The sequence below is a fragment of the Musca domestica genome, unplaced genomic scaffold (assembly GCF_030504385.1).
Source record: "Musca domestica strain aabys unplaced genomic scaffold, Musca_domestica.polishedcontigs.V.1.1 10, whole genome shotgun sequence".
Classification (NCBI taxonomy): Eukaryota; Metazoa; Arthropoda; class Insecta; order Diptera; family Muscidae; genus Musca; species Musca domestica.
This window is the reverse complement of record NW_026712115.1, coordinates 14,021,412-14,033,629: the sequence shown is the minus strand read 5'-3', so window position 1 is coordinate 14,033,629 and position 12,218 is coordinate 14,021,412. Positions and strand designations below refer to the sequence as shown.

General features: G+C 34.2%; 2 protein-coding genes and 3 long non-coding RNA genes across 11 annotated transcripts in view; 2 read left to right on the top strand and 3 right to left on the bottom strand.

Annotated features, from left to right (window-relative positions):
- LOC101898043 (uncharacterized) overlaps positions 1 to 12,218 on the top strand; it is a 232,260-nt gene that overhangs the window by 48,314 nt on the left and 171,728 nt on the right. For all 7 annotated transcript variants that reach the window (XM_059126914.1, XM_059126904.1, XM_059126897.1 and 4 more), the window contains exon 4: positions 7,332 to 8,344. In XM_059126914.1, the coding sequence (XP_058982897.1) occupies positions 7,332 to 8,344 (1,013 nt within the window). The remainder of the gene's footprint in view (positions 1 to 7,331; positions 8,345 to 12,218) is intronic.
- On the bottom strand, positions 2,281 to 7,446 carry LOC109614012 (uncharacterized). The gene is made up of 3 exons (XR_002195312.2): positions 7,311 to 7,446; positions 2,890 to 3,208; positions 2,281 to 2,818 (listed from the first exon to the last, which is right to left on the bottom strand). It is a non-coding gene; the product is annotated as an uncharacterized LOC109614012 (long non-coding RNA).
- Positions 8,323 to 9,939, bottom strand: LOC105262325 (protein angel). Its single transcript, XM_011297021.3, has one exon. It carries the CDS (start codon positions 9,748 to 9,750, stop codon positions 8,665 to 8,667), a length of 1,086 nt encoding a protein of 361 aa, XP_011295323.1. The 5' UTR covers positions 9,751 to 9,939; the 3' UTR covers positions 8,323 to 8,664.
- On the top strand, positions 10,300 to 10,875 carry LOC131804308 (uncharacterized). The gene is made up of 2 exons (XR_009343073.1): positions 10,300 to 10,623; positions 10,680 to 10,875. It is a non-coding gene; the product is annotated as an uncharacterized LOC131804308 (long non-coding RNA).
- Positions 10,582 to 11,146, bottom strand: LOC131804302 (uncharacterized). Its single transcript, XR_009343068.1, has 2 exons — positions 10,877 to 11,146; positions 10,582 to 10,804 (listed from the first exon to the last, which is right to left on the bottom strand). It is a non-coding gene; the product is annotated as an uncharacterized LOC131804302 (long non-coding RNA).

The following is a 12,218-nucleotide window of genomic DNA, read 5'->3' as shown; positions in this document are numbered from 1 at the left end:
TTCACTTACTGTATTACCTTCACCTAAATTATTTCGACCTGTAGGTATGTGCAGGATCTGTGCAAGACGAAAACGAGAATGGTACCATCACCCCGCTTCCCATAGTCTCAGTGCAATCCTTGATGTTTGAAACTTAGCCAAAAGATTAAACGCCTGGATGTTTAGCATCACATTCAACGCAGACTGAGGAGTGCTCTTGAGAGTTCCAGTTATTAGTAACGACGTGGCTATTTGCACGGTGGTTAATTTTTTGTCACTCGAAGTACTGGCATCCTGTACTGGGAGCGAAAATTTGTTTACTTTTCGTTTTTTAATTAACAGCACTAGTTCAGTTCATGCTGGGTTTACTCCCACACCATTGTCATGGGTTCTTAGTTGATCGAAAGACAGGGGTGAGTGTTGACAAATAATAAGATGGGACATTACATTGTTACTTTTCTTCAATAATCCTAATAAAATGAACTAATCAGACTGTATACTAATTCTTGGTGATTTCAATATATCATTTTAGGTGGCTTCCATAGCCAGATTCTGAAGCCTTGATTCTTTTGACGTCCGAAGCAAATAGTAACCAATATACATTCGAAGTGAAGAATTCCCATGACAGAATTCTCGATTTAGCGTTTCAAATATTCAGGATTTCTCCGATATGCAATCCTGAAGATATGCATCGTCCAACCTTATGTCTTCCATGATACACAATTGTCTAATTGATAAAAATCAGTCAGTTTCGTTTAAAACTATTCGTGATTATAAAAAAAAATAATTTTTGCAAACTTAGTATCCTTATCCCCTCCGTAAACTGGACCTCTGTGTGCCTTGTAATAGTCATAGCGATATTGAATGTACAGAATGTACATAGATTTTAAATTGTAATTACTCTGTAAAACAGCAAATGGTGTCTTTGGTTTTGTAAAACGATAGGCCAAAGCATTTTCTGATCCATATAACAAAACGATTATTTACGTCTCTTGTTAGGCTCTTATACACCGATTTTCACTGCACGAATTATTCAATAGGTGACCTCCCTGTAAGATGTGTGTTAAATTTATACTGTTTACTGTAATGTTGATTTTAGTATGAGTTTAGAAATGATAAAATCTAGAATAATTTATTTTTTAAATGACTAATATATTTAAGTTGTATTATTTTGTAAACCTGTGAAAGTAGATTCTGTAGCTGGTTTTCGATTTCCTACCCAGCACAGACCAGTTTTACCAGACCAATATTAGATTCTCTGGGAACGATATTTTTTAAATTTTCTGTGAGCTGATCAATTTTAAAGCAGTTTTTACACTGCAGTGGATTGGGCATATATTGTTTAATTTTGCATGCAATAAGTCTAACTTTCCATTTTTGGAATATCATAGTTATTGAAATCTAAAGCGAGCATTGCGTATTAGACACTGTCAATTTTGAATTGATTTTTTGGCATTCCATTGAACCTCGGGACTTTAATCAGATTTGTTAAAAGGTGGAAATGCTGGAAACCCAGTGGCAATGTTTAAAGTTGGGTCTAGAGAACACTCAAAGCTATTGACTTGAGATTAATTTATCGTTAAGAAAATCATATTACCATCCCTCATGAGAATATTTTAATTAGTTCACTTCATATTTTCTGAACCGCTAACTGAAGTTAGCGGTTTTTTAGTATATTTGCTCTTAAACCCTACGTATTCTTGGGTTAGTGAATTTATATGGAAGATAGTTAACAAGGGAAAATGTATATGTTCTTTGTGATTGGAGAAGCAGCGATAAATTTCCCGGGGAGCGTTAAAGTTTCCTCCCGAGGAGGAGACCAGTTTTGGAGTTGATAACTAACAACGTATGATTTTAAAAATATTTGTATTAAGAAAAAAAAACTGAATTTAAAATATTAATAGCGAAAGTGTTACTTGCAAAATATGACGAATGCACGAAAGAAGAATGCAAAAAAATAAATAAATAAGTAAAGGCAAAATAAGGGACGAAGATAGCTCAATTTTTTTTTAATTTTTTATTTTCATCTTTACTTAAGCTTTTCTTATCCATTGTTGCTAATAACTTTTTTAACAAAAAATATATTGTTTAAATTTGTTTGTTTGTTTATAAAACATCGGATTATTAAACGGCTAATGTTACTGAATAATTCTTACTCGGGAAATTTTCCCAGTAAGAAATTGCAAACTCTCGGCAACTCAAATGTCAAAATTTCTCTCTCATTGCGCTCTCACTTACTGGATTTTTGGGTAAACGAACAGTTTTCAGTACATTTCAATTTATTTTTATTTGAGATTTTTAAACAACCACAGAGTAGTCTTATAACTAAATAACAATATCTGAATTCAATTTTAGTTCTGTAAACGTATGGAACTTTTAAACGCTGTCAATAGATAAATCTTCAAAAAATAAATTTAAAGCTTTTATAAAAATTCATTTAAAACATTAAAACAGCAGATTAAAACTTACTCCAAATACATTAAAGTAGTTTTTAACTGTATTTCGATTCCGTCTAGGTTTTTGCTTTGCGTCAACACAAATCTATGACGTTTTCCACTTGCATTACGTATGCAGATAGCTTCGCTTTTACTTTATAAAAATTGCGTATGATGTTAAGATTTTCGGGTGATGGTTTAGGGCTTCTATTGGGAATTTGTTATGGGAGTAAATAAGGCAATCATCCGCATATAGAATCGCTTGAGAATTGTTGTAGCAATGAGGGAAGTCGTTAAGGTATATATTGAATAAAAGGGCGCAAAAACGCTCCCTTCGGGGATGCCACTCCTTAATACTTGAAATCACACATTGAATTGCGAATTTGGACACAGAATTATCGGTTCTGGAAGTAGTCAAATAATATTTTGGTAAGAAAAAAGTTGACGCCAAATTCAATTAGTTTATAGACAATACCTTTATGCCAGGTCGAGTCGAATACCTTTTGTATGTCCAGAGAAATAGCGACGGTGGAAATTCTGTGTCTTAGATTGCTTACAATATCGATATGGGTCGGGTTCCCAGACCTAAATCCAATCTGATAACACGAGATAGGTTCAATTACGAATTCACTTTTCATTTTAACTTTCATTATGGAATCGAAAACATTAGAAAACAGCGATATTAGAAGAAAATCCCCAACAATCTCAGATTATTTCTTCTTTTTCATAGGTAGTATTTTCGAAACGGGGAAATATCCGTTATTCAGGCATAACATTACCATCCGAAAAGGTGCCTAAGGACGAAATTTTGTAGTTTACAAGATCGTTGCTAATAAGGTGTCAGCAAATCACAAAAGGATCGAGAATCGTCGATCCGTTAGAAAAATATTGGTTAATATTGCAGATCCTGAGAACATCAATCGTGTGATCAGGAAGCCAATTGAACAGAAAAGCGTCATTTTGGTTATGAGTAAGATCGCCTACTCAGGATTTTTTGAGTTTAAGTCATCGCCAACAATCATACCATCGAAGATAGAGGCTAGGTTGAGCATTTTATCCAGACCTGAAATTAAATCTAGTCTGCGAAAGTTTGAAGGGACATATAAGGAACCAATCATGTACATTTTTTGAGCTCCGTTGCTTTTGAAATTTATTTCCAAAAATTACGAGTTAAAGTTATGATCCTCAGTCGTTATCCGCTTGAAGGATATATTTTTATACCCTCCAGCTTGGAAAGAAAGGGTATATTAACTTTGTCATTCCGTCTGTAACATCTTTAAATATTCGTCGTAGACCCCATAAAGTATATATATTCATAATCAGAATAAAATTCTAAGTCGATTAAGCGACGTTCGTCTGTCTGTTAAAATCACGATACAGCCCGCATTACTTGACGTAAATTTAGCAGAGCAATTTGTATTGTGTCTAGGATGGTTGGTATTGAAAACGATATATGATATATCGGTCCACTTTTTAGTATAGTCCCCATATAACGGTACCACTTATTTCAGGCATTTGTCTGAAAAGTGGTATTTGTGGGCCATAATTGATCCTAGTTCGTGCGGCGAGACATTGTATGTATAGGTCAACGTTTTGGTATAGTCCCAATATAACGGTACCTCCCGATATTCGGTATTTTGATGATTTTTGGAACATTTTCCCATGAATATGTCTAAAAATTTGTATTTGTGGGTCATAATGAGTTCTAATGTTTCCTCCCTAAAATGGAGAGTATTAAAAGTTGGCCGAACCTTATGTTTTTTACTTGTTTTTTAATTAAAACTGCCACACCCAAAGTACTATCGTCTGAGTTTAGTTTATAACCTTTATTAAAAAATATTAATTTTACCGTAATATAAAATATTTTGTGATTAAATTTGTCGCGTCTTGTCTACGAGCGGTCGCACATTAAAAATCAATACATTTAGATCCTTTTGGACCACTTTTGACTTTATTTAGAATAGGTAAAAACACAGCCTTGGCTTCATTTTTTGCATGTTACGGTATTCATTAAGAAATCTTTCGATTCTTTCTTCAGTGGTTGGTTCCTCGGGCTCCATGAAAAATTTAGATAATTCCAAAAATTCCAAAAGTGTTCTTAACGTTCTTTACAGCTGCCTCTTGCTGTTCTCGGACTTTTCTTAATAAATACATTTCTTATAGGAGGAGCAGCCCCTCCAACAATTTAAAAAAACAGGCTCATTAGTCTTGCCACTATTTTTTGGACAGTTGCAATTTTTGGAAAGGTGTCTTCAGTTTTGACAACGCCTACATTGCTGATCATTGGACAACTTGGTCTGAAATCATCTTAATGTGAGTACTGTAATTTTTTGTTTTGCCTGAATGTAAGGTGACAATGTATAATTACTTGTCGCACTTATTTTGAGTGGAATGCTTTGTTAGTAGTCTGGAAACTTGTGTCACTGCGCCCGGTACTTCAGAGTCTAAGAAGTCTTTAACTTCCTCTGGGGCGTTCTATGGTTCATATCGCGCAGTACTAAGAAAATTTTTTCCTTTCCGGAGACGTGAAAGAATTAATCTAATGAGTTTTATCTTAGGATGGGCATAATTTCCCAATGTAATGAACAGCCGTTAAAATACAATTTGCTTATGTGTTTATTTACGTTCTTTATCTTAAATGAGCCTCACAGGCTCGTGCATTTTATATTTTGGTCATATATTTCATGTTTTGGTCATATATAAAACTTTTTACTCGGAACTGCGACGGAGGTGTTTAATTGCTGAGCTGTTATTGTCACCTACAATGTATGTGAATGATTGGCACCTGCCGTTTTCGGTTTTGTTGTTGTTGTTGTAACAGTAGTACATGTAAGTGTTTGTATTCTGGTAATTTGGTTCCAGCTCCAGATTTAAAAATTCGGCTACTTTAATGGGCTGTAGTCAGAGATCTTCTGGAGTGAGTTGGGTAGGTGGCTGTGCAATTAAAGAGGTGCAGGCCTGTATCACATCAATTCGTGCCCAATACGAATTGAGACGACTACACCATCTTGAACCTAATTGCACCAAAACTACCCAGGTTTGTCTAGCCAGCTGCAATGGATGGGGGTGGACTCCGAGGACGGCATTCATTCTATAACTTCTGATAGCATCCGTGACTGCATTGGTATGAATGCCACTCAGATCTTCTGATAGGCTTCTATTGCCATTGGAAGTTATTAATGAACACTTCTTAGTATGGCAGAAAAGCTTCCATGTGGTTCCATGTTTTACTCATAAAAAGTATCTCTCGATATTCAGTATTTTTATAATATTAGCCACCTTTTAAGCGGATATTTTTAAATTTGCCTTTGCAAGAACCCATTAGCGGAAATAAATATTTTTAAATGGTAAAGAACGGGAGAGCCGAACTTAACTGTTCTTGTTAAAATTAAGAAAGGATTTATTAGAAAAAAAGAATGTTATTGCAAGTTGTTTTGTATAACATTAATGACATGTATTACTTGATCCGTAATTTAATAACAAACGTCGTACTTCCTACATAAGTGTGAACTCTACGACTCTCCTAATTGTTAATTGTAAAAAATTGGAAAACTTTCTATAAAAGAAAAATAGTAAAAAAATTTAAAACTAGTAAATTGAAGATTTCGAATAGAACAATAAGTAACTAAAATTTCTTCATAAATATAAGCAATATTAAGAAAAATATTTATACCCTTCACCACAAGGTGGTCAGGGTATTATGTCTTTGTGCATTTGTTTGTAACAGGCAAAAGGAAACGAGATAGACCCATAGTTCCTTTTGATGATCTGCATAGAATCACATTCTGAGTCGATTTGTGCATGTTCGTTCGTCTGTCCATGTTTTTTTGTAAACAAAGTACAGTTCGCATTTATTACCCGATCCAGATGAAATTTTGCACAAATCATTTGTTTGGCCCAAGGACGAACCCTATTGAAATTTGAGATAATCGGTAAAAATTTAGATATAGCTCAAATATATATCTTCGTCCGATTTGCTTTTTATTGTGCACCAAACGTGTAATATCAGCCCGAATAGTATGGAATTTTGCACATACAACCAAATTTGGCCTGAAAATAAGTAAGCCAAATTTGATCGAAATCGGTTCAGATGTAGCTATAGGTGCAATATATATTGTTCACCCGATTTGTTATTTTAGTCCTCCACAGCAGTAATATGCACTCTGTAACAACAATATTTTTGGGGAAATATATCAAACACATCTCAGACATAAATTTGCTAAATTTTATCGAGATCGGTTCGGATTTGGATATATCTCCCATATATCCGATTTACATTTTATTGTGCACCAAACGTCTAATATTTGCCCAAATGGGATGAAATTTGACACTTACGACCGAATTGAGTCTAGAAGCTAGTATGTCAAATTTGGTGAAGATCGGATATAGCTATAGCTCCCATATATATTGTTTATCCGATTTGTTATGTTTGTAATATTTGTTACCCTAATATGCACTTCGTAACAACGATATTCAGGGAAATATATGAAATTCAGTTCAGAAATATCTTTGCTAAATTTTATCAAGATAGGTTCAGATTTAGATATAGCTCTCATATATATCAAATGAGCAATACAAGTCCGAATTTAAAAGATTCAAATGCTTCGGCATATTTAGTCTTTTTTTAAACTTTAAATTATAATTAAATTCATAGCGTTTATGATTGAATTCTGCCATAAAAACTTTTAATTGTTATGTGGAGCTCTACTAAATTAGCAAAGTGGTGTAGGGTATCATAAAGTCGGCGCCGCCCGACTTTAAGACTTTCTTTAATGTAGAATAATTCCGATTTGGGTTAGATTTCAAATGGTTTTAAAAATCCTATTCGTAGGCGGCATAAAATGTTTGGCCTGACCAAACGAAACACATATCAACTTCCTTCTTTAATAAACTTACCATGTCCATTATTATTTTTAGCTTCGGAAGAACTGTCGTCTTGTGCTAAGCAGGTATTAGCTACGTATCCATCTCTGTGTGATTTGGAAGGCGCTATTCATTACAAAAATGCTACTTACAGCAAAAATTTGAGGGACATAGATGATGAGAATGTAAAGATACAAGAAAAAGATAAAAAAATTAACTATATGTTAAATTACGAACTAAACAGAAATGAAAACAATTTCCGAAGCACATCCACGCGTGCCGAGCCACAAAAAAGTTCGCAAAGTGTAGGTTGGCGTATATCTCCAAAGGTTGATATAGATACTGTAGATGGAATTGGTCGACATAATATTGCCTCATGTATAGACATAAAAAAAACACCAATTAAAGCGGAAGCAATTCAAACGAAAAATTGCAAACGAACATCTCACATGCAAAAGTTCGTATGGCCTGAGCATTTCCGCAATTTTTCGCCTTGGTCAACAAAAAAAGACATTTCCTCCGAGTCTCAAAACATTGACGTTCGCTTAAGCTCTAAAAACTTTTTTAAATCGTCAAAAAGAAGAATATTGCGGTTGGTTTCTCCCAAAAAAGATAACAAGCAGAATTTAAATTATGAAATACTTAAACCTCTCTACCGTAATGTTGCTGTGCAAACGGAATACGAAGGATTTGACCGGTTATCGCCACCAGGAAGCTATCACTCACCAATGCAGTCGTCTTTGCCACATACTTCGTACTGCAGTGAATCGCAAAACATTACAACTAATGAAATTGATTGTAGCGATATTAATTTTGATTTTACCCGCCATGTTAATTCACCACCAAAGAAGCCAACGCGATCCAGCCAACGAAAACTGAATTTCCCCTTAAACTGTTCCAATACAAGCAAATCAAAAAATGAGAATTTTAAAGAAGAGAAGAAAACGTACAAATCCTTTAACGATGAATTGGACAAAGATGTATCCCTCTCTAAAATGGGTTATATTCTCAGTACTATTCGTGCAAAATTGGAAGCAAGAGATGATTATGCAATTAGAACATTCCGGGTAAGTTTTTATTAGTGTTAAATTTTTGTTATATGATGTCAACTATGCATTAATTGGAAATAATATATGTTTCTCTAGTATAATATAATTCCCACAAATGCCAGTAATTATAATAGAGTCTAAATTAAATACAATAGCATATGATAATCACAGATGCTCTTATTCGATTTTGAAGCGACTGCAAAAAGTTTTACCTTGATGGTATTTCCAAACATAAATCTAAGACAATATTTCAAATTAAGTGCGTTTGTAATATAAATATGTTTAATTTTAATCTTTTTTGACTTGAGTAAAAATTTAAAAATTAAATTTACATTCATCTAAATAATCGAGAATTGAATAGCTAAACAAAAGTGATCTGAACCAATATATTTGTTAGGCAATTTTCCATGTGCTTGGCATGTTTCCAATTGAGGCAAATGGTATGTACTATTAATTTGTATAAAATCTTCGCCTTCCTCCGAGGACGATTTTAAAATGTAATCCACCGTGGTCCATTGGTTTTGATATGTAGATGCAGTGCCGTCTCCGAAATGTAAAGGATACATTTTAAATTGCTGATTAGTTTTGTTTGTTTCTTCACATACGAACCTGCGCTCAGCAGTTAGTATACGAAACGGGCCACTGTCATTGGTACAATTAAAGTCACCAGTTAGTATGATGGGACAAAGTTTGTAATTTTTTGTAGACTCTTTTGCGAAGTCTATAATGGCAGCTAATAACTTGTTGATTTGGCATATTCGGACATCGTGGCGTCGTGGATTATACAGCAGATGCGTCGTAGAGACTACAAATGTTTTTGAAAGATCATTCTTGGGGGCAAATTTTGCTAGTACGGCTATATTTTCTCGGTCAGATATCGAATGGTTTTCAGTGTGGTACTCAACACAATGCTCTTTAATTAACTTAAACTTTTCTCTATCGTATAATATAAGGCATCCATCACAACGACTACCAGTCCTTTTTTTAAAAACGTATTCTAGCTTAAGATGACCATCGTCATTAGAAGCCAAAAGGTTAACAATATCTTTCAGATGTATATGTTGAACTTCCTGCAAACAAAAAATATCTGGACGAATTTTACGAATTTCCTCTCCCAAAAGTGCAATTCTATTTTTCCAACGAAGATATTTTTGTTTGATATCATAATAGAGAAACATATTATCCGTGAGTAATTCTTGCGCCAAAATATTGTACGACAGCAGGCGGTACTGTTGACAAGAACTATCCAAGAAGTCTTTTGCTGATGGCACCCAAATGCGCTGCATTTTGGTTGGTATTGTTATTGTGCTTAATTCGCTTGTGTTTGTAAAGAAGATACGTATATTATAATTGTAAGGTCTTAATATTATGTTTGTTTTTAAAGCATTTGCAAATACTCTTGTATTATTTAACAAAGCGAACATCAAGTAACACGGTTCTGTTGACACTATCAGCTGCTTACGTAGTGTTGCCAATTTTTATAATTTGTTTTCAAGTTGGGGACAGAAAACTCATTTGCTGGATATGGCGAGGAATTCAAATAACAAAGTATGGCTTTTATTAAGCCATTATAGTTATGATGCAATGTTAATGGATGCATTTTTATTTGGGTATACCCATGGTAGAAGAATATGGGTAGATGCGTCAGAGCTTGGGATTGATATGTCAAATTTTTTAAAATGTTTTGTCAAAAATAAGGAGATTTTTTTATATGTTTTCTTATACGACGCAATTTTTACAAATGTCAATGATTTTCCATTCAAGATGTTTAATTCCAAAATATGTTTGACATTTCATTGTGCCAGCAGCTGTGTCGATGCGACTACCTGTATTCTTTTACCATGAGTATACCCAAGTAAAAACATACAGCCTGTTCCACGATCTCGAAAGAAAATTTGTGCGAACGAAGGCTACTCACTCACTTTCGCATAAGAATGCGTTTCACTAACTTTCGTTCTTTCTTGCGCATAGCCTTACGTGATTCAGTGTTGCAAAATATTTTTTGGCAAAATTAATCGCGAAATAAGGCAAAAAAAGCGCCAAATGTCTAATTTAAACGCGAAAAAGCAGCAGTGGCTCTGTATCAACTGACAGTTCAGTTGTAAACAAACAAATTGTAAATAAACAAACAAAATAAAATTTCTAGTGATTGTGTTCAGATTATTTGTGTTCTTAAAAAAGAAAAAAATGAATATTTCTGTAGCCCTATTTTTTATGGATGATGAGGAGGAGGTTCAAATTGTGCCACGGAGGCATTTAAGAGATGCTTCGACTTTATTTGAAGTACATAACAACCAGTAAGTATGATTGTATTTTTACATTTTTGAAATAATAAAAAAATGATTTTTTCTAGGTTTGTGTCTTCCAGTGGTCTTCATGGGATTGCCTGCTGCTTCCAAAAATTGGCACTCCTCTGCCGAACTTAGGATTCTCCCCCATATACTCAACTAGTGCCCGCAGCTGTGTAGTTTTTTCGTGCTGGAATTGAGAAAATAAAAAAATGTATATTTGTTGTTCACAGATTAAATTGCATTTATTATTTTTACTTACATTTTTCTTTCCATTTTCAATCAAGGAATGTTTATGTTAAAACAATTTTCCTTAATTTTTATCATTCGACAGCAAACACACAAGTGACTGATTTTGACATTTGTGTTCGCATGCGTACGTAAGAAAAAAGATAGTGGAACGCAAAATTACACTGAAACGCTTACGTTTTCGTTCGCTTTGATTTTCGTACAAATTTTCGTTCTGATGGATTTTAGTGGAACGGAAATCAGCTGTTTGTCGTGTAAAAGTTGTGCGAACGTGTTCTTTCGACATCGTGGAACAGGCTGATAGACAAATGAAAATATAGACAACGAAATGCTCTCACCGTTTATCTTCGAAAAAAATCGAATCAGCAGATGTCGTTCATATCGTTTCAGGGGTTTGAGTGGGAATATTGAAGTCACTCAATTCTAAAACGTTAAAAATAACAAAAACTGTAGGATATTTGCCAGTTGAAAATTATTTCATAATAAAAGAAATGTGAAAAGAACGTGATGACATCGAAAAATATAGGAATATTCCAGTGAAATTCTTGAAAAACGATAAAATGTGTTTTCGAAGTCGAGTGGCTTGAACGCGTAAATCAGCATGTTGACTATGCAAAACATGATGAGAGCCATCTGGAAAAAAAAGACAAAACTAACTTTTCGTTGTCTATATTTTCATTTGTCTATGGTAAAAATGCATCCATTTTTATTCAAATTCGGAGAGTAGACACATAAAATACTGGCAACACTGTTTGCAGTAGAGTGATACAATTCATTTGCTTTGTAAAAAACGCCGTTGATGATCATTTACCACGGCGTAACGTCGTTACCTAATACCATGTTCGCATTTCAATTTGAATCATGTGGGTCGCTTTCATGCTTTATTTGTCATTCCGTTTGTAATATCCCTAAATATTCGTCGTAGATCCCATAAAATATACATATATATAATCCGCATAAAAATCGAAGTCGATTTAACGATGTACATCTGTCTGTTGAAATCACAATACAGCCCATATTATTTGACGTAGAGCTTCAAAATTTGGCAGAAGAATTTGTATTGTGTCTAGGATGGTATATCGGTCCACGTTTTGATATAACCGCCATATAACGGTACTTCCCAATATTCGATATTTTGATGATTTTCGCCACAATTTTTCACCGATTTGTCTATAAAATGGGTCATAGTGGGTGCCACCGGAGCGAGGGTGCCAGAACATTGTATATATAAGTCTACGTTTTTGTATAGCCCCCATATAACGATACCTCCCGGTATTTTGGTGATTTTTACTACATTTTTTCAAGGATTTGTCCAAAAATTGGTATTTGTAGGTCATAGTGGTTCTAGCTTCGGT